At 39.2% G+C, this 27,765-nt stretch overlaps 1 protein-coding gene across 1 annotated transcript; it reads right to left on the bottom strand.

Annotated features, from left to right (window-relative positions):
- Positions 1 to 4,149: 4,149 nt before the first annotated feature.
- Positions 4,150 to 10,338, bottom strand: aipl1 (aryl hydrocarbon receptor interacting protein-like 1). The gene is made up of 6 exons (XM_086261441.1): positions 10,094 to 10,338; positions 7,531 to 7,710; positions 5,858 to 6,046; positions 5,230 to 5,406; positions 4,986 to 5,127; positions 4,150 to 4,601 (listed from the first exon to the last, which is right to left on the bottom strand). Exons 1-6 carry the CDS (start codon positions 10,196 to 10,198, stop codon positions 4,402 to 4,404), a joined length of 993 nt encoding a protein of 330 aa, XP_086117567.1. The 5' UTR covers positions 10,199 to 10,338; the 3' UTR covers positions 4,150 to 4,401.
- Between the last annotated feature and the right edge of the window lie 17,427 nt (positions 10,339 to 27,765).

The following is a 27,765-nucleotide window of genomic DNA, read 5'->3' as shown; positions in this document are numbered from 1 at the left end:
TTTAATGACATATGTCTGAATACAGACAGTGGAAAAATGTCAGTCCTAGTTTTACTGGATCTCAGTGCAGCATTTGATACAGTTGACCACAACATATTACTCAAACGACTGGAGAACTGGGCAGGTCTTTCAGGAACTGTACTAAACTGGTTCAAAACATACTTAGAAAACAGGAAATACTTTGTATCAATAGGTAACTTCACATCTAAGCAGACAAGTATCACATGTGGAGTTCCCCAAGGTTCCATCTTGGGACCCCCTCTGTTTAACATTTACATGCTCCCACTGGCACAGATTATAAAGAACAACAAAATAAACTACCACAGCTATGCAGATGACACACAAATATATATCACAATGTCACCAGGAGACCAAGGCCCTGTACAGGCTCTTGGTAAATGCATTGAGGAAATCAATGACTGGTTGTGCCACAATTTTCTCCAACTAAACAAAAACAAAACTGAAGTAATAGTCTTTGGCGCCAAAGAAAAACGATTACAGGTCACCAGAGAACTTCAATCTATACATCTAAAAACCACAAACCAGGCGAGAAATCTGGGTGTAGTGATGGATGCAGACCTAAACTTAGAAAAACACATTAAGACAATAACAAAGTCAGCTTACTATCACCTCAAGAATATTTCAAGGATAAAAGATCTGATGTCTCAACAGGACCTGGAAAAACTAGTCCATGCATTCATTTTTAGTAGGCTTGATTACTGTAACAGCATCTTTACAGGTCTACCTAAAAAATCAGTCAGACAACTACAGCTCATTCAGAACTCTGCTGCTCGAGTCCTCACTAAGACCAAAAAAGTGGACCACATCAGTCCAGCTCTGAGGTCTTTACACTGGCTACCTGTCCGTCAGAGGATAGACTTTAAAGTTCTGATGCTGGCCTATAAAGCTCTGAATGGTTTAGGACCAAAATACATCAGTGACCTCCTGACCCAGTATGAACCATCCAGATCCCTCAGGTCATCTGGATCCGGTCTTTTATCAGTTCCCAGAGTCAGAACCAGACACGGAGAAGCTGCATTCAGCTTTTATGCTCCTTATATCTGGAACAAACTCCCAGAAAGCCTCAGATCAGCTGAAACACTCAGTTTATTTAAATCCAGGTTGAAGACTCACCTGTTCTCAGCTGCATTTGAATAAAGCACCAAATCCACACTTTTAAGCTTAAATTTCAAAACTTACACTAACTACTGATCTTATCTATTTCTAATTTTATCTGTTTTGGTTTTATATACTGTTTTGTTTGTTTGTTAAGCTTAAATTTCAAAACTTACATTAACTACTGATTTTATCTACTGTTCTGATTTTATCTGTTTTGATTTTATATACTGTTTTGTTTGTTTGTTTGTTTGTTTGTTAAGTGGGTTTAGAGCTCTGGGTAGCTCCCCAGCTGGGTCTAGACTGGGTCTAGAGAGTATTTTAAATTCAGGGAATTTAAAATAGAAAGTAGCTCGTCCACAGAAGGACTGGTAGCTCCCCTTACGATAAGGGTTCAGATCGCGCGAACAGGTGTGGGATTAGAGCTCTGGGTAGCTCCCCAACTGGGTCTAGACTGGGTCTAGAGAGTATTTTAAATTCAGGGAATTTAAAATAGAAAGTAGCTCGTCCACAGAAGGACTGGTAGCTCCCCTTACGATAAGGGTTCAGATCGCGCGAACAGGTGTGAAATGTGTGTGTTTAGTTAGTTTGTTTGTTTGCTTGTTTTAATTAATTTTAAATCATGCTTTTTATTTGTTTTTGTTTCTAATGTCTCTGTAAAGCACTTTGAATCACCTTGTTGTTGAATTGTGCTATACAAATAAATTTGCCTTGCCTTGCCTTGCCTTGCCTAGTGTGTTTGTGATCACTGCCATGCTGAGAAATAAAGCTGTCATCAATCACACGCTTAGATAGCATTGCATGTTGAATCAAAAGTCTGAGAATACCAATTCTGACAAGATCACCAACACCACTGGTCAATGGCTGTTCACGTTCACTGTTGTACCTCTCTCATTAAAGAGAGGCCCTGAAGGGCCAGATGCATCTCTCAGGTCCTGTGTTGGATGTTTGCTGGATTTTTTCCTACTTCTTAACAGTTTGTGTGTTTTTGTGAGCACTTGCTAGTAACACATTGCCTAAAGATAATATTTGAAATGGATTCTTTGATAAGTTGTCTGGTAAGTGTCAACACTGATTCATTGGTTGAGTTCGAATGACTCATCATTAAGTGACTTAACAAACAAGCAAGACCATTTCAAAAAAGTCTGGCTAAAGACTTTTGCACAGATCTGTGTAACTCATGATAAATTATAATGGGCCATACTAATGTCCTTTGGCACAACCCCAAACTCATGAACACATGCCTTTACCAAGTTACTGCAACATAAGTATAAAAAATAAGAGACAACAACTTTTTTGGATACGTTAGCTACACAGTACGAAGCAGCCTACGTTCTAAAATAAAGTAAAATAAATACAAAAATCTCAGAAATCATGCTTTCATGTACTTCTCCTATAATGTGACATTCGCAGCGTTTTATTTTGCCTACATGATCGCTGTACTTCCGCCGTGTAACTAGCTCTCTGTGGCTAACTTGGCGCATTGCACTGTTGAAAGCGGGCGAAGCAGGGCTGTCGAGCCCCCTCCCTTCTACCTCCTTCCACTCCTCCTCCTCCCTTCCCTGCCCCGCTCCCAACATCAGCACCAGCGCTTTATGGACGAGAGCCAATGGCGAGTTGTGCTGCTATGCAGAATTTGCTGTTGTGGCATGTTTGGGCAGCAGTTCAGTGACACAATTCACCATAAATCAAATCTTTATAAATCAAAGTTTGCGAACAGATTTAGATACATATATTATTTATTTATTTGGAAAATACGTTGTTAGATGTGTGAAGAGGATCCTCTTGAGATAGACAGCATCCGGTTTCTAATGGGCTCTCTATTAAACCACCATGTTATTCTACTTGTTTACTTGCGTTAAACCAGGCAAACCTCCCGAAAAACAAATGCATAAAGGGGGTGATAATGGCCTGTGTTGAATGTCATGTGTGTGTGTGTGTTTCTTAATACATTTCTATTGATTTTCATCATCATTTGATGGTGCATTAGCATTCAGCGGTGACCTGTTATAGGGATGCTGGGTGGAAAGCACTGATAAACGGGGATTCCCTGAATTAAACCCAGCTCTCAGTATGATGTCATGCTATTGAGCTAGTATATTATCTCAGTGTACACGCAGAGGCACGTCTGCTTTCAGTGTATTTTCTTCTTAAAGAATTTACTTAAAATCAGTTGTGTCGTTCACGAGTGTTTCTCTCCTATTCAGTTTATTTTCAGCTTACAGCACATTTGTAAATATATGAAGGGACTAAGGAGTAGTTTTCAGTGCCCACACTCCTGTGACAGATGTGAATGCTGCTGAGACAGAGTAATTTTCCCATCAGGGATCAGGTTGCTGCAGAGGTATAGCTACAGTTAGAGCTCCATCTTGTGGACGTTCAGCGTTTCTGCAAGACTAAGAAAGTAATTTCTCAGTTTTTGACAGGACGACTTGATAATATTTAAAATTTTCCACAACATTCACACAACTCAGGTCATTGCCTCTTAGTTAAATTACTGGCACATTCATAATGAGCATCTGGTCCCGAATCGAGTCAGTTAATGGAAAAATAAGTTCGATGAGTCAACAACGTCGCAAACCGGAACAGTAGTTTTAAAAATATTTTAATTTGTGGAAAATAAATGTACTCCCTTTCTTTGTGGCCTTTAAAAACTAAGATAACCACAACCGTGTCTCCATAGTATAGAGCAAATGCCAAGTTATTATAACCAGCAAATGGTTGGAATATAAATGACAGGAAAATGGTTAAAAAACAACCAGGTTAGTCCAAAGGTCACAAATTATAACCAAAGTTTTTCCGTTTTGCTGGAAGATGTCTCTTCCTTCCCAGGCTTTATGCTAAATGGCTTCTGGCTTCAGGGATATACAGTTTGGTCCACAAGGTTTTGTAATTTTGTACACCAACACAATGGAGTTTAAATCAAATAATCAAGATATGACTAAAGTACAGACTTTCAGACTTTAATCTGACTTATAGCATTTGGGTACATATTTTGGCCATGCTTAATAATGGAGTCAAAATACAAACAAATATTAATTACAATTTAATCATAATGCACATCCACAACATATAAACCACAATAAGTCAGGTTTTAACAATGAAAAGTTCTTCGTTTCATTTTTACACACGTTGTCAGCTATAATTTGGAGTTTGATACAACCTTGCAGTTTATAAGATGGATCATTTTATCAGATACTCTCATGTAGGTGAGTATCCTGTGCAGAGGTTTGATATTTAACAGCTGAATTCTTCTTTAGTCGATCAGCTCTCAGTCTCATCAGGTCAAAACATGCCTTTGTATTTGAGCTTGTCTTCTTTGTTCTTCTCTTCCATACGCATGTTAAGTATGGCCAGTTCCTTCTTAACAGCCTTTTTCATGCCCGGGTTCAGGTCCAGCACCCTGCTGAAATCCTGCCGGGCCTCCGCCTCGTTCCACACCTCCACGTGGGCCTTCCCTCGCAGGTAGTAGGCCTTAACTATGCCTGCAGGACAAATATAAGCTTGTTTGTTTATGCATTTGCAAGCAGGCAGTCATGCGATAGAAATATGCAGCTCTGCAGTGAGAGAAGACATAACTGACATAACCGTTTAGGTCTATGAATGATAAAAACACGCACAGGCACCAGGATCAGACTTTAACGGGACTATGCAACCTGCAATTACAAGCGTCATAAAAAAATTCACACGCTCATTCTCACAGTATGAAAACATGCCCGGCATATAAAAAAGCCTGAATAAACTGTAAACCATGTGACAGTCTTTCACAACTGGCTGGAAAGTGTGATAATACTCTTGGCAGAGAATTCTCCCCCTGCTTTAAGATCCCTCGCTTGCTCGAGTTAAAAAGCTTGTGATGAGTGACAAACCTGGGTGCTGATTGATAATGTCGGTTGTGTGCTCAATGACCTCGTAGTACTCCTCCATGCGGAGCAAACATTGGCAGTAGTTAAGTGTTAAAGTGTTGGCCATCTTCTCCAGCTTCATCCATGGGACATCCCATGCTTTCTCCTGATATGGGAGGAAGAGGTTCAAAGTCATGCCTATATATAATGGCAAATCAGTGCTTTGTAAAGGAATTTCTGCCTTGGATCAATTTTTTCAAGTATTAACCTTGGTCTGAACATTTTTAATGCAGATGATGGCCTCCTTGTATTTCTGTGTGGCTTCTTGGTAACGTCCCTGTTTGTAGAGTTTGTTTCCCTGGCCGTGCAGCACAGGAACGGCCTTCAGCCTCTCCTCATCACTCAGAGCCCACGTCTCCCTGTCGTACTCTCTGGGCTGCTGCACCTGTCAGCCACACATGCACATACACGGACTTCAGTTTTCCATCAATTATACTACAGAGCCGGGATGTCAAACATAAGGCCTGAGGGCCAAAATAGACCTGGCAAAGGCTCCAATCCCGGCTACCAGAACTTGTTCCCTAATTTTAAATATTTATTTCTCACAACTCACAAGAGTCATACTGACAGATTTCTTTCATTTGCTACAGCAGTGTTTCTTTGTTATGCAGAAAAACTGAGATATACTTTGAAATCTTTTTCTAATACTCAGACATCTCAGGGATTAAGTGTGAAATGAAACTTCTTTATACTGACAGCCCATTTATGATTAAAGTGTACAGTGAGTTTGACATCCCCGTCTAGATATGCTAAACCCCTTTAATGCAAATATATTCCTAATTTAAAAAGCATTTATTTGGTAGGCGAGCTTGCAGGTTGTCTTTCTTCTTTCTCACCTTGAGCAGCTCCAGGACGAAGTAGAGCGGCTTCGGTTCCTTCATCAGCTCATCCAGGTCTTCATAGCCAAGGCTGTGGTAGGCAAACATGTTGGCCATGCCGCATGTATGGATGTGCCAGTCGACTGGGTCTTTGCCCTCAGCGATGCGTCGCATGCTTTTGGACACCAGTGGATAGACACCAGTGTGCTGGAAAGGAGGATCACAAGGTGATACAAGACTTAAAGTGACTGAGGTGGATCACGAAACAGTCCATGACTTTTAGTCTGTGCCTCATGAGTTTGGTGTCTTTGAAATGGCTGTCTGTTAAATATTTATATGTTTTATGGCGATATGGCATCACTCAGCAACTAAAAAAAACACTGTTATCGTGCTGACTGAACATTGCTCATTCATTACATAATTTACACCAAATGAACAGGTTTAAAGATGCTTAGAAGCTGAACTGTGATCACACTGATATTAATTGTGACACTATTAATTCTGCTCTAATAATCCAGCACAGAGATATAATTTTATTGCTTGAAAAGTAACAGGACAACCCTTTGCAACATTCCATACATATTACTTTTAATTGTTTCCCTATTGATCTGTCCAGGGTGTGCCCCGCCTCTCGCCCTGTGGTAGCTGGAATGAGCTCCAGGATGTTTGCCTATTTAATGTGTGTTTCTGTTTTAAATCTTGCCTGTTTTAAGCTGACACTTAAACACAAAGAATTTCATTATGTGACTGCATAATTACAATAAAGAATCTTGAAGCTTTGCACTAAACATTTTACATTGAGTTACTCAGCATTCCCTGGAGCTTGTTTTCTTAACAAGTTATGTTTGCCCTCTGCTGGGTGAAGAGTGGCAGCGCACGACACAGCCAGTGGAGCAGGCTATGTCGTGCAGACGTGTTGTTCGGAGTGAATAAAAGCTCTAAGCCCCATCAAATCTAATCAGAGTGGAGGGGAGTCAGTAGTGCTGATTCAGCAGGAGTCAGAGCCGATTAGGGAAAAGTGAGGCTGCTGCGGATTAATGACAGTATGCCTCGATCCATCTGTCTCTTACACACACACACACACACACACACACACACACACACACACACACACACACACACACACACACACACACGCTAGCATAAAAAGTTAAAAAGTTATGGATTACATAACATGTGACAACATATTCTGAGGTAGCATGTCTATATTATAAAGCCTGTTGCAGGGATCGATCTGTTTATCTGTTAGTTTTTATCTGTCTTTGTTTATCTGTATGAGATGACAATTATTCATAAAAACAATCATATATTCAGTGAATTAAAAGTAAAACTTTAGCCGGTACCCGACTTGTTATTATTGCTGCATGAATGTTTGTTTAAAACCACAAAATGATGATTTAGTTTTTCTTCTAACCCAAAAGTTATGAAGACTTGTGTGTCCCATATATACCTTAACCTTCAACCTCTATATCTGGAACACATCTCATCCTGTGTTAGTTTGTTTCCTTGTTATTTAAAGCATTGTTTATAACTCACACATCTGCAGCATGATGTCATTCTGTCTGCACGGACACACTTTTCAGACTAAGTTTGGATCAACAGGATGTAATCCACTTTGAGTTAGACGAGTGAGAAAATTAGGGAGCGTGCAATCAAATAAATACAAAACCAAAGCTTTTATTAGCACTTACAACGGTGTCACACCAGAACTCCGCCACTTCACCGATCCTCATAGAGGACAACAGGGTCTCCCAGATGTCCAGCTTAAACATGTTGCCAATCACTATCTCCATGGGTGTTCCAACCGCTTTGCTGTCATCTATCACCGTGCGCTCGTCGTCACACAGCTGCGTGCGGAAGTGGAAGGTCACCTGGATAAATAGTAAGGAGAAAAAGGCCCATGCTGTGTGAATCTGCTACATACAGTAGAGTCGCCTGTTATTTTTTCATATTTGCTAGGAAAATAGGAAATAGTTAAGTGTTTTATTGAAAACGTAATGGAAAAACACAATATAGACAAAAATGAAACCACTGTCAATCAAATGCTTTCCTGATGGTGCTGCATGATGGATCAAAATCTGCCTGAACTCATCTGCATTCATAATTTCACCAATTTTAACAAGATCCCCAACACCCTTAAACCACTAAAGAGCCTCTGTGTTCTCCTGAGCTGAACCAAAAATGTCAAATTTGAATTCATCACTCCATCAAACCTGTTGGACCTGATTTTCAGTCCAGTTCTTGTGCAGTTTTGCACCCCTCAGCCTTTTCCCCACCTCTTTCCTTTCTATAAGAATAGCTTATTAACAGCCACCCTTCCACTGATTTCAGATGAGGCTTCAGATTTTCTCCTATTCTTAAAGACTGTTTATGTTATCCGGTGTCTTTAAAGTCTTTCAGGGACACATTGTATACCACGAGGAGATATACCAAGTTTTCAGCTAACAGCTCTTTGGCAATCACCTGTTGGTGCAAAAATAAAATTTTATGTCTGTCAAACTGTGTTATCTTTGGCATTTTCCATAGATTCAACAAAAGAAATGGGAACAAATCATTTGCTTTTGCATCCGGCTGCTGGTAAAAAAGTGCCTAAAGACACAATTTAAAATAGTCTCTTTGCTATGTTGACTGTTGTGTGTAGCCACAACACTGGTTGATCTCTTGACTTAGGTGCCTTTTTATATGATGAGGACTGGGCTGAAAATGTAAAAGCAGCCGATGTCCAAAGGAACAGTTTTAAAAGAGCTTCAGAAAGCTTCAAGACCACTTTAAAAATGACAAAAAAGTCTGACTCCTTGGAAGCAAAAGATAAAGAAATTAAGGTTGACTCAAGATTTGCGACAGACTGGCGACCTGTCCAGGGTGTACCCCGCCTTTCGCCCTATGACAGCTGGGATAGGCTCCAGCGCCCCCCGCGACCCTGAAAAGGATAAGCGGAAGCGAATGGATGGATCAAGATTTTTACACAGTACTCTACAGAATGAACAAACTGGAGAAAATGATGGCAGTACCTCCCCAAACAGGTTAGTTTACATAACATAGCGATAGCATGAGTGTAAATACCAGAAGAATAAAGTGGAAGAGGAAGTGCAAACGTATTCAAACCTCAGTGATGGGAAAAGATATTATGGTGAAATATGGGTCTGAATAACAGTGAAATTTGAGCATCTCAGCAAAAATGTTACGTCACGAGCTTCACACAGCTCAGTTACTCAACAAAGGAGACAGACAGGAGGAAGGTCACACATGCCAAGGTTGTCTGGTTCTGTAATATCCAAGGAATGGAAACCTTTTAAAAGAACTGTGTGCAAGCTGTAGTAACAAAGAAAAACCAGTTCTTTAATGCGCAGCACCAGTAAAATTCATCAATGAGTTCATGACCCTTGTGAAAGGCTTCAGTGGCACATGAGAAACGAGTAGTAAACATTATTAGGAAAACACAAGAACAGGGTATGAGACAGTCAGTTAGCCTCGATCAGTAGTGACACATAATGTAACTGAGATAAGGAGAACTTCATACGTCTTTAACGTCCAAGCCATTTTTTCAAATTCAGTTCTCATTTGAAGAATGTTCTTATAATTTATATTGTCATAAAATAAAATTAAAATCTCATTAAAATGTTATAAACCGCTACATCTTCTATCGACCTCTACTGGCAATAACTTGGGAACTACAGTAACTTGAGCATGCTCATCCCTCTTTGCCCCTCCTGCGGCAAATTATTAAATAATAAGCACACAGTATGGAGATAAAATCCACAAATATTTAAAAAGCTAAATATATGAACTTCTGTACTCTGTTGTTCAACTTTCTGAACTGTGTTCCTTTATTGTTAATTTTGTGTATATTAAAATACTACTTCAAGGAAGTGCAACACACAGTTAGCTCCTGAGCTCATTGTGCAGACAGTCATTCTGTTCCTTTGTAATTAAAAAAAGGTACATCTGCTCTGCTTAAAATCAAAATTAGCCACAGACAACAGTGTTATAACACAGAGTCGCTGCCTTTCTTCTTCTGCATGGTCTTGTGATGCTGATGACATTATGATAATTAAGTGCACATATTAAAACTGCAGTTTTAGTATGAGTTATATTTCTCGCTTTGTGAGTTATAGTTTTAATTTAACCTATCACATGAAAAATGGTCAAATACGATTAATTTTGGGCTCCGGAGACAATATGAAGTCAAATGTTTTTTTATGCCTATCCGTGGTAGAATAATCCAAAAGTTTAAATGAAGTCGGCCTACAGTACCTTCACTCCTGTGACAAACTTTGGAATGTCTCCACTCCCTCCATGCAGGATGGTTTTCTTAATTCCTTCTGATCCCAGCAGGAGTGCGTCTTTCATATCCGACATCTTTACCTCACCTTAAATTACAAAGCATATATCTCACACAGAGGTTTGTGTCTGTGTTGTGATGGGTACAATATATGTAAAAGCTTGTTGATGATTTGGCGGTATCGATTGTGGTGGATTAGTTTAGGCAGAGATAATGAGATTAGAAACTTCTCCTCCTCTCCTTATGTCCCATCATCCCTCTGTAGCACTCATCCCCAGCACTTTCTCTAAACACAAAGAGGACGATAACAAATGAAACAACAATCCAGGACCAGATTTAATTGGGATGGATTTAAGTTTCTTTAGATTTAATGTCAACATTTGCCTGGATGAAAAGTCCTAATGTGCATGTTTGTGTGTGTGTTTGTGCTAGAGATAAAACATGAAAAGAAAACTCTGTACAGGTCTACAAGAGCAAAACTGGAATGGTTTCCATTCCAGAGGAAATTTCCAGGATTTATGTGGATGTGGTGATCCAAACAATGCAGAGAATACTGAGAAATGGTGGAGCAGACAATTACTCTATGGACTCCTTGACCTTGTCTATGAAACATCTGTCTCCCATCTGTGCAGTGCCTGTGTGCATGTGTGCGGGTGTGTTATCCAAGTGCCCCGTACTGTTTGCTAACAAAGTCTGCAAGCAGTTTGAGGGGGCAATTATTCCCAAGCATTACCCAGTGTTAATGTCTTATTCCATACTAATGGCACAAATAGAAAACCCAATAACTGCACCTTGGCAACGCTCACAATTGTGTAACTTTATAGGCTTGTGTTTCCTCTGTGCAACAACATGGAAAAGTTAGTGTTTCGCATTGAATTATCAAGCGAGACAGCTGTCTAATCTCTGTTCAAATAAGACCTCTATATCCCTGGAAAATGCTGCAACCTTCTATCAGGTTTGCCTTTTCCCCCCCACTGATGTGACAAACAGGATTGGGCAATAGTTCGGTATGTACTTGGCAGCTGCTCAAGGTAAAGGCAGAGTTCACCCCCTCTTGTGGAAGAGCTGGGCAGTGCAGCAGGAGTTTGCCTGCTTCTAGATCGTATTGCCTCTGATTTGAAAGTAAAGCTCTTAGAGGGAATCACGTGTAAAGCTGGCCTTTACAAACAAACTATTTACACAGTCTTGTGGCACAGAGGTGCTTATGTTAACTAAAACCTTCACAAACACATTTAAATGCCAGTTACAAAAAAATAAATAAATAAATTTCTCCTTCTTCTACATTCTCCCTGCCCTGTCTTCTCTCCTTTTCGAAAGTGAAATGCTGAAAATGCAACATGGGTACATGGCAGAGTGCCTCCCTCGGATGGCAGATTTGTGTTGCTATAGTTACAGCCTTTTGCATCATCATATCTCTGAGTTTAGAGGAACAATCTATCGCTAGAGTCCTATAATTACTCATAAACCTGATAGCATGTCCCAAGAAAGGTTTCAGATTTAAAGTCATGTGTATCACCATTTCTGGTCATTTCTTAAATAAAAAAAAAACAAAAAACAACAACAACAAAAAACATCTGACCTGCTGGAGAGGTAATACTATCACAGCAGTTTCTGTTATAACCGCTTTGTGTCAGAGTGACTCATATTTCTTGCGTCACAACGCCTACACCTTGTTCTATTGCTCTGCCTATGGTCCATTTGTGTGTGTGTGTGTGTGTATGTGTGTGCGTGCAAGCACGTCAGAATTTTCTGCATGTACATTGTAGCGTGGGAAATTGAATGCGCCACTTTGATGAACCACATGCTTGCATAGCTTTGAGAATGGGTTCATCTACAAGTAGTCCTTCCAACAGGCAGCACAACCCAGTCTCTGCCATATTTGGATTCTTCTGGAAACTAATTGGTGATGCAGTAGTTCCACCTTAAGTAAGTAATACTCTATTTCTGGAAAGCACAGTCATGGATTTCCTGGGGTGGAGCTGTTCACTTTGTAAAAAGCCTTTCATTCATATACATAACACACATGGGAGGACTTCCTCCATGACGCACACTATATACGCACATAGAATAATGTTTATGGATGTGTACACCATTTGTGCTTCTGCTGCTGCTGGGAACAAAGCACAAAGAGTAAACAGGAGACAGACGAGCGATAGCTCGATTACCCTTTCTTTCTCTTTGAGATTGACACTTAGAGCTCATCAGGCAGATGCAAAAGGAGGAGGAACAGACACTGAGGGGAGGTTTGGAGCCAGCACACAAGAGCAGGAGACATCAAACACATGCATGCACATACACATATGTTTTATAGAATGGTCACTTTGAAAGTGCACCGAAGTGCTGAAACACAGAACAAAAAGAAAGGGTTTAAATAAAAAATAAAACACAAAGTGAGTAAAAATAAAACCAAATGACACCCAGTGTAAGGAAGTGTAAGGAAGCAAATATGGGGGACATGAGGGCTTGTTTGTATGTGCCAATTAACAGCCATGCCTCTGGGTTTTGGATCTAGTTAAAGTTGACTATGTAAGCAATGACACCTGGACAACTGTTACAAAAAATGAAGTCGAGATGAAACTGAGGAATGGATTACCATCTGAAAGTCTCTGAAGCTCAGAAATGGCTTTACTTTTGCAGGTAGCTGAAAAAAGCTAACTTTAACGAGAGCATTTATGTATTTATTTACGTGTTTATTTTAAAAAATATAAATCCTCAAAAGGCAGAGATTGTGGAGGTTAGGAGTTCCAGTCACAATGATTAACAAAATTATGTGTTAACATCATGGGCCACAACAACCAACTTTGATCCTAAGTGGGCTGGAACGAACTATGTGATTACATAAAACGTTCTCTTAGTTCATTGCTCACATCGTACTGTAATTATGAAATATAACGTTTTTCTTAATTCACAGAAAATGTAATTGTTTATCTATTACTTTGGTGTAGTATGAATGGCAATGGCAGGGTTGGTCTTTATCAATAGAAACAGCTTTAAAACTGTGAAAACGCAGGTAAAAATTTATGCAGTTGTTCACATTTTCCAAAGGTGTCCAGTGGGCTGGATTGGAGTCTTTGCCAGGCCAATTCTGGCCCCCAGGCTGTAAATTTGACACCCCTGCTTTACACAGTCCACTGAGGCCCTTGGAGGAGTCATGGATTTACGTTTCAGTAGCTGGTAAATCAGTGAGTCATCTGCATAACAATGAAACAATGATATGCATGCTGGGTCAAGGATGGACTGTGACAAAAAACAAATCTTTAAGTAAACTGACCTACTTTACAAATTTAATAGTAATTTTAATGTCAGACATCCTCGTTTACCTGATAAGTGCTTTCACTTTTGAAACAATGGTTTGATTTTGCCACCAAAAGATTGTCTCATTTTACTGAAACCTATCATCCTCCCATTTTCTCCTGCTTACCCAATTCAGGATGGTGGTCTTGGGGGGGCTGGAGACTATCCCAGCTGCCATGGGTTGAGAGGTGAGGCACAGCCTAGACAGGTTGTCAGTCTGTCGGAGGGCTAACACAGAGACACAGACAACCACTGAGGCTCACATTCACACCCATGGTCAATACAGCCGGAGAACGCACAGGGAGAAGGTAGAATGGCCTCTGCTGGCCTTTGACACAGCAGACATGAAGCATTAGAAGTTATTTAGTCAGGTGTATTTTCACCTCAGAGTCAGTTCAGTATTCAGTTATTTTAATTCTGTTATATTATATTACTGAAGGAGTTATCTGAAGGAAATATCTGAGACTTCTTGAAAAAAATATATTTAAAAATATTTTGCTATGCTTTAAGATTTAACGACATACAGCAAAAGCAGCCATACACTGTATGCATGCAAAGCTTGTACTTTTTGGTGAAGGATCGAAATAGTTCTCCCACTGCTGACAATACAGAGCGGGTTCATGGGACTGCGTCACAGACCGTCTATCGCTTCTGTGTTTATGCATGTGCACATCTCTCAGGTTTAGGAGAAGTGACAGAATCGATGGTTACGTGGCGAATCACAGCCTCCCTGGTCACTTCCACAGAAATGCTTCCTCGAATCGCCAGAGAAAAACTGATCGAGTGTAAACCTCTCTGCAAAGCACATGCAAGCGTCCCGTTCAGCCCAGAGTCAGTAACCTCAACTGGAAGTCTTGATCATACACAAATGCGAAGGCTCATGCACACTAGTGTTTTGAGGTTTGATCTGCTTTGACTTTGAAAGGAAAACTTTCAACCTACCCTTTTTCCTACTTAGTTGAATAGACGAATGTTTTTTTATTATTTCATTATTTCTTTTGGAAAGCGAATTGCATAAGAGATGTCTTACATTTAGAATCTAGGTTAGAGAACCTCAACCTTTTTGTTTAGATTAATGATAATTTGAGACCTGCCAAATACTTATGTAAAGAATGACTTTGTTCAGGCCAGTGCATTGGCCAACCCCAGCAAAAACAATGATTAAGAGGAGGAGAGAGGAGAATACATCTGTCCATACAGTGTAAGTCAATGTGTTGCCTGAACAGGTAAAGAGGCAAATGTCTGAATAACTGATAGAATAATAGTGTTTGCACCACAATCCACAATAACACCTTAGGTCAAAAGCACATAATAATAATGGATTAGATTTATATAGTGCTTTTCTAGGCACCCAAAGCGCTTTACAATACCACTATTCATTCACTCACACATTCATACACTGGTGCCCTGGGGCAGACTGACAGAAGCAAGGCTGCCATATCGCGCCATCGGCCCCTCTGGCCAACACCAGTAGGCAAGTAGGGTAAAGTGTCTTGCGCAAGGACACAACGACCAGGACAGAGAGCCCAGGGATCGAACCGGCGACCTTCCGGTTACAGATGCGATTCCCAACCCCCTGAGCCACGGTCGCCCATATGTTGCATTAGATCATCCAAATATGTGGTGCAAAAAGTTAGCATAAAAAAATAGGGGCAATTATGTGCTTTAATACCCTTTTAGGTTCCTACCATTTGCAGCCTTTTTAGTGCCTTTGCTTTGTGCTAGCAGATGATGGTGCACGTGAATCTACAATGGTACATTTTAGTCTGTGTAAGGTTACTAATCACTCAAGTGCTACTTAAGCAGAATAAATGTGCGGGCTTTCTTGTGTGTGAATTCAAAACTGCTGTTAAAAATAATGGCATATTTCCTTAGATTAGAACTGTTAAGATTCCCAATGCATCGCTCATATTTCCTCTAAAGATTTCAAAAGGATAAGTAAGATGGCAGCAGTTCAACCAAGCCAGTCAAATCCTTCAGCCACAAGGGATTTCATATTTGGATCTCATATTGAATGTGTTTTTAAAACTGCGTGTACACTATATTTACCAAATGGAGGAAAGCTGTGGACAAAAATGACATTCATAGATTACAGATGACTGTGGAATTCAAACAATCATGTTCAGGACTAAAGCTGTGGATAAATTGCTTCCAGTCCTTACTTCCATATATTTTTCCACATATTTCTAAACTCCAAGTGTTTTAAAAGGATTGTCACAAATCTAAAAAGACTGTGTAACTTCCAACTAGCCTTACAAAATGTAGCTTTGAGTCAATAAGAAGGGGAAACAAAAACAAAACAAAAGCCAAAAGTAATATTTGTTTTTCCATATTTAACGAATAAGGAAATTATATGAGAGATACGTTTTTGTCTCTTGTTTAAATCCACTCATGGAGCAGAAGATTCTTGTGACTGTGGCGTCTTGTCATGCAGAGAAGACAAAATCAGAGGTGACTGCTTTCTAAACCACTGAGACAGAGGACTTTTGGCCCTGCAGTACCTTTTCCGACCAACAGGAGGACTTCTAGGTTGCTGGCTGTGTGTGTGTTTGCATGTGTGTACATTTTGTGCAGTAGCTGTCTTGACTTGCAAATTTCTCAGGAACAGCCTGCACTGGAGTCTTGTGAAGTCATGCAGCGGGTAACGAGAGGTGAGAAGTTTCTAGAATATCACATTTGCTGAGATTCGTGAGGTGCACACATCAGTACCTGCACTTTGATGACACCTCAGTTTACATGGAGGAAATTAAATACACAGTGCTCACTAACTGATTATTTCCTCACACGAGCTATATTTTGTACATAAATGTGTGTATTGTTTTGCTCTGATATTCACGGCTCCATCCTAATCTCTGCTCTCGTCAGTGCAGCTGGACTTCGGCCCTGCAGCTCTTCCCAGCCTCAGCTCCCCCTGAGAGGGCCCCTGCTGTCCTGCTTGCTGCCTGGCCCCGACCTTTAGCTACATACCAGAACACATAGCAGCAAGGACAAAGGGCAAATGCACATGACACATAAATACACTCTTACAGTACATGCAGGCTCTTGCTTTCTTCTATAATGCAAAGGTGACTATGTGGCACAGGAAATATTGGATATCAGAGTCTGTGATTAGAATCTATGATAAAAATAAACACACACATATATAATAAATAATACATGCAATTTAATTCCATCCCTTTATCTATCCATCCTCGTCTGCTGATCTAATTCACCAATGAGGGGGAGGGGGCCTGGTGCCCATCCCAGCTGCCATGTGGGTACAAGGCCAGGTACACCCTTGGGCAGGTAACATGTCTACCACAGGCCTAACACATAGAGACAGACACCTTTCACGCGCACATTAATACCTGCGGCCAATTTATAATCACTAGTAAACCAAAGATTGATGTCTTTGGACTGTGGGAGGAAGCTGGAGTACCCGGAGAAGTCCCCAAGTGAAAAGCACTTTCAAAATGCCACATGCACTACCTGCCAATCCAGGGCCTTAGTCAGACACTAAGACTTAATAATTTGGTATTTCTGTGTTTTTCATTGTTTTTTGGGCATTTTGTCCACACGTTTACTATGTTTTAAGCCACTAAAGGCACTAGAGCTTTTGTAGAAAGCTTTTACGTGTGGATACGGAAAACAAATATTTTGCCTTGCAACATCAGAGGTGTCCTGTGTTATTGTTCATAGGCTTTAGGGTTGCCAACTTTTTAGCTATCAAATACAGGACACTCTGGCGTGCCAGTGGCACAGTGTACAACCAGCTGGGCATAGTGTAAATATGCACTGTATGTTCATATTCTTATAATAAAAATGCAGCAATGTGTTGGGATTCAGTTTAATCAATACCTCATCTAAAAGAAAGAAAACTACAGTAAATGATAACTGAAATCACATGGGCATTTCCTTTGTAAAATAAGCAAATACTGTAAATATGGGCTTCAATTACCCAGTTTATTAACCTACACAGACCAAACAGCCCCTTATTTTTACGACTACTTTATTGTGTAATATGTTATTAGATTATACTTGATGGCTTGGGCCCCAGGAAGACTATTGTGGAAGCTAATGGGGTTCCTTATATATGAATAAACAAATAAATAAATCTGGTGAGCGTAACGTCAAAAAGTGCAGGTAATGGTCAATATACGGGACATTTAAGGATGTCCCGTATAAAACGGGACAGTTGGCAACCCTAATAGGCTTCAAACTGACCTGCCTTTCTAAGGCTTGAGTTGTATTACTAGCTGCTGCTTTGGCATGCTATGGATTGCACATGACACTGTTTTTCCCTTTTTCAGTTTGTGTGTACATAGCCTAGAAGGGTACTGAACTAAATATAGAAGAAAGTATGGAACAGCTGCCATTTTGTTTTTAGCTTACGCCAGTGCTTCCAGTCTTCCATAGTGGCATATGCTAGTCTAACCACAGTGTTGGGAAGATTACTTTTAAATTGCATTTCACTGCAGATTACAGAATACATGGCCCAAAATGTAGTTTGTAACTTATTCCATGAAGTTACTCAATGTTGAGTAATGTATTCTGAATACTTTGGATTACTTGATATATTGTCATGCTTTTTACAACTGCATCAATGTACTATTGCTGTGTGATTTATTACTATTACTGAAGGTTACTCACCACCGAGCTAACATTGTTAGCTGAAGGTAGTTCATAGACTGCAGACTTTTAGACTTGATGGATAGCATCAACAATCTGCTAGCTGCAAATAATCATGTGCAGTTCTGAAAGCAATACCAGCTAGATTTTAAAATCTTAATAAAAATGAGTAACAGTTTGTTGCAGTGATCTTGTATAGAAAACTATTTCTGTATCAGTAATATATTTTCTTTATGTCTACTTTCAGAACTGCACATGATTATTTGTAGCTAGCTGCTTGTAATGCAGCCTTCAGTAATAGTAATAAATAACACAGCAATAGTACATTGAAGATACTGAAGTGGCACATAACCCAGGTAGCTACCACTAAAACAAGGTAGTTGCAGTAGGCTAATGTTAGTTTTTTAAAAAGAAGTTACTTACAGATGTTTCTTTATGTTGCAGTCTTTTGACACTGAGAGCAGCTTGGTTGCTGGCAAACAGAGTTTGCGTTGGACGATCAGATCAGATTTCGCCCATTCCTTTCTTCTTTAAATGTGAAGTAGTGTTGGAATTTCCAAGTAAGAAATGCATTCCTGCCCTTGCACTGCTGGCTCTGTTGTGCTGGCTTTGAGTCCATTGTGTAACTGACGCCACCAACATTAACAGGGTGCTTACATTAGAGCCACTTTTTTTGTTTTGTTTTGTTTGGGTTTCCAGCAATATGTGGAATTACTAAAATTAGAGAGGGGATAGCCTAACATGAAACAGGAAAAGACCACCGCGTAATCCATTTATTTCAACAAAGTAATTGTATTCTAATGATCACCCATTTAAGTGGTAATACATAACGCTGGTACATGTATTCTGTTTCTCCCCAACTCTGTCTAGCCACTATAACTGTAAGCATTGTGGGATATCCTCTAACCTGGATGACAAGAGTGTTAGAATTGTACACCATAAAAAAAGACTGTCCCTGCTGCGGGCCTGGTTGGAGACAACGATTGGACACAACAGTGATTCAGAATTGCCCTTGAGGGACAAAGTGATATTACCAGATGATGTGAACCTATGCTAGCTGATTAGCATGCTAAATCTGGTAAATATCAGTACAACAAACCCCTAGGCATATTGAAAATTATCTATTAGTTATGTTTTTGATGTTTAAATATAAAAGTTTGACCCTTTTTCCCAGTAAACAAAGAATTTATACTTCTATGCAAAATCTATGCCACAGGTAGGTCATAACAGCAAACCCTTCACGTAGGCTACGTCATAGTTGCTCCATAGATTCACTGCAGAAATATAAATTAAGTGTAAATGCATTTTACCTTTTCCTTATTATTTAGGTTTAAGTGATTCTTTGCAGAGCATGTTAAAACTGACAATGATTTGGAAGAATTGTGGGATTGAGATAGAACTATAGCAAAAAATAAATAAATTAATGCATCAAAGGCTCTTTTAATCTAATTTCCTATCTCCCTTCATCTTAATTAGTTATCTCAAAAGTCCTCAAAAAACACTGGACCCTGCAGTTTCTTTTGACACAACTTGATTATTTCTACTAGCACATGGAATTTTTAAGCTCCAGTCATAGGATTTCCATTAATTAACCAAAGTGTCTTAGTGCAAACCCAGATTCTGCCAATGGGTTATTTCTTCCTTTCTTTACAAAGCTCCTCCAAAGTCAGCAAAGACTTTACACAACTGAATAGGCTACTCTTTTCTGACTAGTAACTTTAACATTCAACTCAGTGGAGTTTTAATTTAAGAACAAAGCAGATTAAATGAGCCCTGTTATGAAATCCTATAATGAACATATCCTTGAGATTAGTGCTTGGTAAAATGAAGTTTAAGCATCATCTTTAAACTTAAACGAGCTTTAAAATACTCATTTATCTATTATTATTTATAATGGTTTTACTGAAAGTTTGTAATTCAAGTGGGTAACTTGTAGATCACACATCTGTACCTTTAACAACTCATAATAACTCATGATTGTAAATTGTCAAAGGTAACTGGCAGTACAGTTTTGATGAGACAAACACAAAGACATGGAAAATCCTCTTGTGCCATGCTGCGAGCTAATAGAGCTAATTGACCCGACAGATCTATACAGACCTAATCCTATTGCTTACTTTCAACAACAGCTTATTCGACTATTAAGATAAGCCACGCAGATCGCTTTCTCTACCTGCATGACATACAAAATGGAAAAAGAATCCCGTACACAGAGACATATAAGAGAAAAAAACAGTAATTACAGGATGTTTCTTGTGACAGAACAAAAGAACAAACAGGTCAGAACATTAAAAATTTTGTCCATACCATATATGTGTGAAGTGCGTCAGCAAAACTGAAGTTCTGGCTTCGCCTGTTGCTACAGTAGCATGGCAACAAACCCTGATTTCACTGACTGTTTTTCATTTAAGAGCACGCAAGGGCAGAAACATTAAAGGCAATAAAACACATTTTTTAATTTAACAACAAAATTCTTTGCTATAAACAGAGTTCTCCAAATGAGGCACATGCTAGATGCATGATGTTACTTTCCTACTTTTTCACTTATGGTACAAACATTTTTGATGCTATTAACGGCTACAAACAAATACAAAACAACAGATAATTTGTTTTCTACAGAAAACTATATCAATGGTACTTATGCACAATACTTTGTCTCTTTCTTTGCATATGTTTCAGATCATAGAAGAAAATTTTAATCTTAGACGAGGGCAACCAGTTTTTAAATGATAAATTTCATTTATTAAGGAAAAAAAAAACACTTACTTGGCTCTGTCTGAAAAATAGTATCCCCCTAAACCTAATATAACTGGCTGCGACAGCTTTGCAGCAAAAACCGCAATCAGCTGCTTGTGATAACTGAAATGAGTCTTTTAGTTGCTGGAGAGGAATTTTTGTTTTTGGACTTTTGGCCCACTCTTCAGAATTGTTTTATTTCAGCCACACTTTTCACACACACAGATTGATTTTCTGGTGTGTTTTGGATCATTGTCCTGTTGCATTACCTGTGTGTTTGAGTGTGTTTCAGGATTTTCTCGTAGAGATCAGAACTCATGGTTCCACCAATTACAGCAAGTCATCCAGGTCCTGAAGCAGCAAAACAGGCCCAGGCCATCAGTTCAGTTCAGTTCAGTTCATTTTTATTTCAAACATTTCAAACATGTGCCTTCACAATCATTACAAAATATCATTCCATTATTTGTTTGAAAAGGAGTAGGCTGAAGTATTTACTTATTTGTCCCTACCCCCTCAAGTTTTACCTCTCATTCATTTAATTTTTTTTTTTGTCTTAAATTAAACAAACAACATATAATCACACTACCACCACCACGTTTGACTGCTGGTATGACCAAGTTTTTTCCGTTTGTGGAGAATGTCTCTTACTGTGGTTCACTGGAGTCCCAGAGCCTCAGAAATGGCTTTTTAACCCTTTCCAGATTAATAGATGTCAATGACTTTGGTTTTCAGCTTCTTCTATAGATTGTGGCATCATGTGTTGCTTTTTGCAATCTTTTAGCCTGCTTCACTTTGTCAGACAGGTTCTACTTCAGTAATTTCGACAGGTCTGGGAGTAATCATACTCGAAGAACTCCAAAGAATGTGGTTAATACTTAATTAATTAATTGGGGCAGGTAATTACTTTTTTCACATTGGGCCAGGTAGGTTTGGATTACGTTTCCCCCTCAGTTAATTAAATCACGATTTAAAAACTATATATTGTATTTGCTCATGAAAAATATGCAAAACTTAAGAAGGGGGATAAATACTTTTTCAAAGCACTGTAGTTGTTATAATTGCTATAACATCAAGTTTGGAACTGCTAATATTAGCAATCTTTATAATATTAAAAAAGGCAAAGCTAACTTTAGAGCTTTTTTTTTTTTTTTTAATCTTGTGACTAACATCAGTTAGTCTCCTTCTGCAGTCTATCCAAATAGAAACTATAGTAAATTTGAAATCAATAAAAAAATATATGGCTTATATTTGTGATGCAGCCTCTTGCTGTAGCATTATTGTTTTGTTCTGGCTTGTGTTTTATTATATCTTTGTGTTGTCTGTGTAAGGTATTGTCTGCCCTTTTCTGGTTTAAATTACTTAATGCCATGAAGTCATCCGGTTACCAAGCCCTGCCTGTTCTGAGAGTTCTCTGCTGTGATCAAGCTATGCCGTCATGACCTTTCCTTCTGGGAAATATTGAATGCGATTGAAGTGAATCCAACAGAGAGCGACAGGATCGACCTGAGTATTTTCCCTCAACAAGCTGGTCTAATCTGTTGGTTAGACCAGGTCAAGGGATTAAATGGTTGCTGTCCGGTGGCCAACCTATCTGATCTTAACAAACTTAACCTGCCCAGTCCTTACGACAAAAAGTCTGTCTTACTATCCAATAGAAAAGTGTGTTGTTAAAAACAAACAAATCAACCAAACAAATTAAAAAACAGGCAATAAGTGGGTGTTTGTAACACACCTAAATTTGATTAAAAGGTCTTGAAATGTGTATAATATTATTGTACTGTATGGAAAAATAACAGGTGAAAGTAAACCTCTTTATTAAAAAAACAACAACAACTTTAACCTGTTGTATTCAGACAAATGCTACAAATGAGAAATCTCTAGTCTATTAGGTTTTGAAATGTGCAACCTGTAGATTGACTCCTACTGATTTTTAGTTTGAACAGCTTCAGGCCTACTACATATCTTTAAAAGGAGATTGAGCCTTGCTTTTGGAGCTCTGGAGCTAAACCAAGATATGTGAATAATGCATCGATCCCAGCCTTACAGTATCACAGTTCACTGGTACACTCTGCATGACTGAACACAAACCCAGTGAACTTGGAAGTGTCTGCACTGCCGGGAGAGATTATCCACTCAGAAGCTCCGTTTCAAACCCAGAGTCATTTCCTGACCGTGGAAGACCACTGAAATAGCCAGACATTGGACTGGAGAGCCTGATGGCAAGCACGCCCTTGTGGGAGTCTGCAGCATCTGACCGGCTTTAATGTGGACCATGTGCTCTCAGCTGGTCCTGGTCTTTATGAGCAACTATTGACAATTTCCTCAAGTATGCGTGAGATGCACACAAAGAGGGGCACTCCCTGACACACACGCACAATGTTTTCCATCTCAGTGATGATGCTGCATGCGGCTAGAATAAAAGCTCAGCCTGCTTGAAAATGGATGCTGCATCTAGCAAGCTAGCTAGCTAGCTTTACTTCTTCATGGCTGCTGAATTTGCTCACTTCAAACACCTAAAAGCTTCCTCTGGTAATGTGCACGCATCCAGAGGACACTAGAGGTTCTGGTACTTTACTTGCGTAAAAGTAGAGGAAGCAAGGAGGTGGCTTATATTCAATACTTACAGTAAGAGAGGAAAAAATGAAGCTACAGGCAGACAGCTGGCTTAGCATAAACACAGGAAATACACTGACACATATAGCTTGGCTCTATCTTATGATATAAGAGTACATCTCGATTCACTCATCAGCACCTCGTATATTATTTACTTAACAAAACCCCCCCAATATAATAAGCACGTTTTTCAAAATGTCAAACTATACTATAAAAAAACTATTAATGTGAGTGGAAAAATATAGCAGAACTATGTTCATCTTGCACATAAGTAAATGTGTCAGTGGTTTTCACTCGTGTAACACAAGCTGAGCTGTATCCAAAAAAACAAAAAACGAAACTTTGCTGTTCCTGTCTGAGTGCTAATAAGTAACAGTAGCTTGGAAATCCTAGACGGCCCCCACGTTCACCAATCTTCCTCTGTCTCCCTGTCTCTTACAAGGGATTAAGTTGTCAGGTTACATTGAACTCTGAGCGCCCTCCACCCAGACAAAACCGTCTTAAGGTGCAGGCCGTCCAGTTATTTATAACTCTGCTGATAAGCCTCCGCTCTCCACGGCCTACTTCAGCGCATAGACATGTATGGGCGTCTGAGCTCTAATTATGTGGATTCGAGGGTAACACATCATAGTGGTCGTTTTAGCGAGTGTGTTTAAAGTATGTTGGACTATATCTACATGCCTCATGCTGTGGCAGTGTGTGTGTGTGTGTGTGTGTGTGTGTGTCTGCACATCACAGCTATTTAATAAGATTGTCTAGCCACTACTGGTCAGACTTTCCAAAGAATTACATAATGGGTGCTTCGCTGAAGAGCACCAGACTGACAAGAGCACCGTTCCTTACGTCACTGCACACTAAAACTCACACACACACTAACACACGGTGAAATAGTAGTGCGGGCAGCAGATTTGAGACACACAATCTTGGTCTTTTCTTCTTTTGTTAAAATATCCTATGTCTCACTTCCTTTCCCACTTTCTCTCTCTTTTTCCCCCCTCACAGCCCACCTATCTGGAACTACCATCTATTTTCAGAGCTCAGTGCAAGCCAAGTATCTGCTGCAATGTGTAGAACACATCACAAGCAAAGGGGCCCTGTTGAGACAGGATGAGTCCTAGTTTGAGCTATGTGATGAGTGAGTGAGTGAGGCTACTTTTTAATATCTCACAATGCTTTCAGAATGCCTGACCTTACACCTTTTTACAGCACATTTAATACACTCTGCACTTGATTGATTTACTCTTATAATATCATTGACGAATGCAGGATTTAAATCTGACTTTTTCTACACTATCCTTCCATTTTTAATTATCTCTGATTGGATTTACACCTGTTTGCTTCAACATTAACAGCATTCACAGAAAAAAATCAAACAACTGCTTTTACGTCTATATGAAAGGTGAGCTGTTTTGCTGAGATTGACGTTAGTGGTATTCTTCTTGTTCTGAGGGGCTTCAATAATTTATGGCCATCTCCTTTACTGGTACTAAAAGATGACAAAAAAAGCTCTAAAGACTGACTGTTTCAATAAGTATTCCCCCATAAAACAGCTGTCTGAGACAAAACAGAGCGCCATTGCGCCACATTCCCTGCATTCAAAAGAAGATGACCCCGAAGAAAGACAGCATGAGTAAAACCAGACCTCGCCACATTTCAGCTGCTGCCATTTCTACAATAATTCTTCAGTGTTTGGCTGACAGTTTATGCACACATCACAAATTTCACCCAAAATTTCATGACTCAGTTTAGAAAATCTTTTAAACAGTGTGGTAATTTCATATCTGCATTTTCTCCCAGATACATTAGGTAATTTCTGGAGCATGATCAGTAGTATAAATTTATAGCTTTAAAGTAGACAACTGACACTTTAAAAATTATCATTTTATTAGCAGTATATAGCCTGTGATCTAGAGTCTGTGGTTATCACTTCATGCAAATGTTACATATTAAATTACGCAAAAAAATGGGGAGCAATCCACCCGTGTCAAAAAAAAATCAAGGTCCTTTCACACATATTTCATATTTAATGTTAATAATGAGTAATTTATTAATGTCTGACCCAGTTCCACAAACATCAAAGAAACAGCGATGCAGCAATACAGGAGTGGAAGCAGGGGCATGACTTTTATTTTTATTGCACAAAAGGACAAAAGCACAATGATAATGTGCAAACTGGATCCAGGAAAGGAACAACTGCAATATACTGCTAACTTCAGCTCTTTGCAAGCCTCTGCACAGACAGCATGCTAATGCAAAGCTAGTAAAGAACCCAGAATGATTTTAAAGCTAATTGTATTTGGACCCCACCCCAGAAGTCAGAGCCTGATCTTCAACAGGTTAAAAAAACAGAGATGAGCAGTCAGGCTTGTAGCCTTGGTTTCTACTGGTTGATGTTTCTACAGCAGAATCACTTTGGCAGTCTCCTGGGGCTGGTTTTCATCTGCTTTTTTGGGGGACTAATAAAATAAAAATCATAAATATACGAGCATCCTCATTAGCATAGGGATTTGTGTTGTTTTGTGGGACTATAGCCTAAGGTTTATATTGTTAACTGGTAATTATATGACAAGGTGTTTCAGGTCATCAAAGTAATTCAGCAAGTACAACAACAAATTACTTTCTCCAGGGTAGTTATTAAGTAACCTGTAATGTCACTACCTTATATGGGACCTTTATTTTGAAATACTCAGCATCAGAAAAATGTGTAATGAACATGTACGGTATGCTAGCTGGATGTAAGAATACGGATCTCGGTATCTAAAAAATAGTTGACATAAAACAATGTGGACCTGGATTTATTGGATGAACCGGAGGTCATATGAGGTCATATCATAACCTACCTCATTACTTAAAATAACGAGTGATATCTAATACGTTTCTTGAGAATTGACCCCACCACTGAGTGTCTTCCTCCCTCACCCCCAACTGTTTTGTGGTAGATTGCTGCCGCTACCCTGAGCTTGGTTCTGCTGGAGGTTTCTTCCTATTGAATAGGAGTTTTTCCTTCCCACTGTCGCCAAGTGTTAGCACATACAGGGTTATCTGAATATTGTGGATTTCTCTGTATTGTTGTAGGGTCATTGCCTTAGAATATAAAGTGCCTTGAGGCATTGTTATGCTTTACAGCGCTATACAGAGAACTTGTACAGCTGACATCTAAAACTATAAATTTGAAAATGTGATCTTAAGGAAAGACGATATGACGATGTGTTTTTTATTGTCCATCATCTCATCTAGCAGGAATGAACCAGTGACTTCCCATTTCTTCGCTTTTATGTGATTCCCTGCAGAAAATCTATATTTTTGTTTTCAAATCATAAACTACAGCTGTGGTCTAGACAGCCTGATGGTATATTTAGCTGCGGGTTGTGTAATCGACCCTGAAATTGTCGTTTTTCAAGAATTAAAAGTATTTCAGCAGCTTCAAACTCCATGGTTTACCTCTGAATCAGCTGAAAGCGAAAATGTGTTTTCCAGTTTAGCATTGCTCTGCCGCTGGACATTGTGTTGCCTTCAACCAGACAAAGGCTTCTGTGTGAAGCTCAAGAAACTGAAGTCCCTTCACTGTTAACGAAAGTTGCCTTGGTGGCTGAGTGTGATAGGATGTGGATTTTATTGGAGCATTGTGTTTGCAGGAGGTGACAGCGCACCTGGGACCTCATTAAAATATACTTGGAGGGAGACCATTCTTCTACTAGACCTAATTTAGAAAAATGACTTTCCAGTACCTGACAAACATAAGCACACAAAACAAGCTTCACTCTTTAAGCAGATACCAACTCAATCAAAAGTTTTCATATACCAACATTATAGACTAAATATAGGGTATTGCTGTCTTGCTGTACAACAATGGCCAGCATCAAAAATTAAGTGACAGAAACTGTCAGAGCTGAAGACTATTATATTCTGTTAATAATACATATTTACATAGTCTCAACTGAATGTGACTAAGAAGACAACAACATTTGTTGTTGTAATATTAAAGTTTAATGTAGTAGTCAGTAGTTACTGCTGACTTTGTGAATGTGCACCTGCAATCTGAACTAACCACACCAAAAACACCAAACACACCAAATGGGCCATTTATCAGCGGGGAACCCTGCTGAGTATTGACCATGACTGATTTATGAGAGCGGCTAAAAAAATAAAATTTCTTTATAGAATACTTGTAACTGTTACTGGGTTTTTGCCAGAAAATGAATGCCTTTCTTCATTTCCATAAAAAATTGGATTGGAAGAACATCTGGTGCACTGGACTGACATTTTTATGGCACTTTTCTGTTTTTACTGCTCACTCAAAGTCCAGACAATTTGAATTCTATCCCTGACCATTTATATTAAGTTAATATAAGTTAAATGTTTTACATGGCACCACTCGATGACAAGATTTCAA

Source organism: Aulonocara sp. 'chitande type north' Nkhata Bay, linkage group LG14, assembly GCF_057382095.1.
Source record: "Aulonocara sp. 'chitande type north' Nkhata Bay isolate Kocher_YH1m ecotype deep benthic linkage group LG14, A_spYH_male_GT1.1, whole genome shotgun sequence".
Taxonomy (NCBI): Eukaryota; Metazoa; Chordata; class Actinopteri; order Cichliformes; family Cichlidae; genus Aulonocara; species Aulonocara sp. 'chitande type north' Nkhata Bay.
Note: the sequence above shows the minus strand (reverse complement) of the source record. Positions and strands in the feature narration are given on the sequence as shown.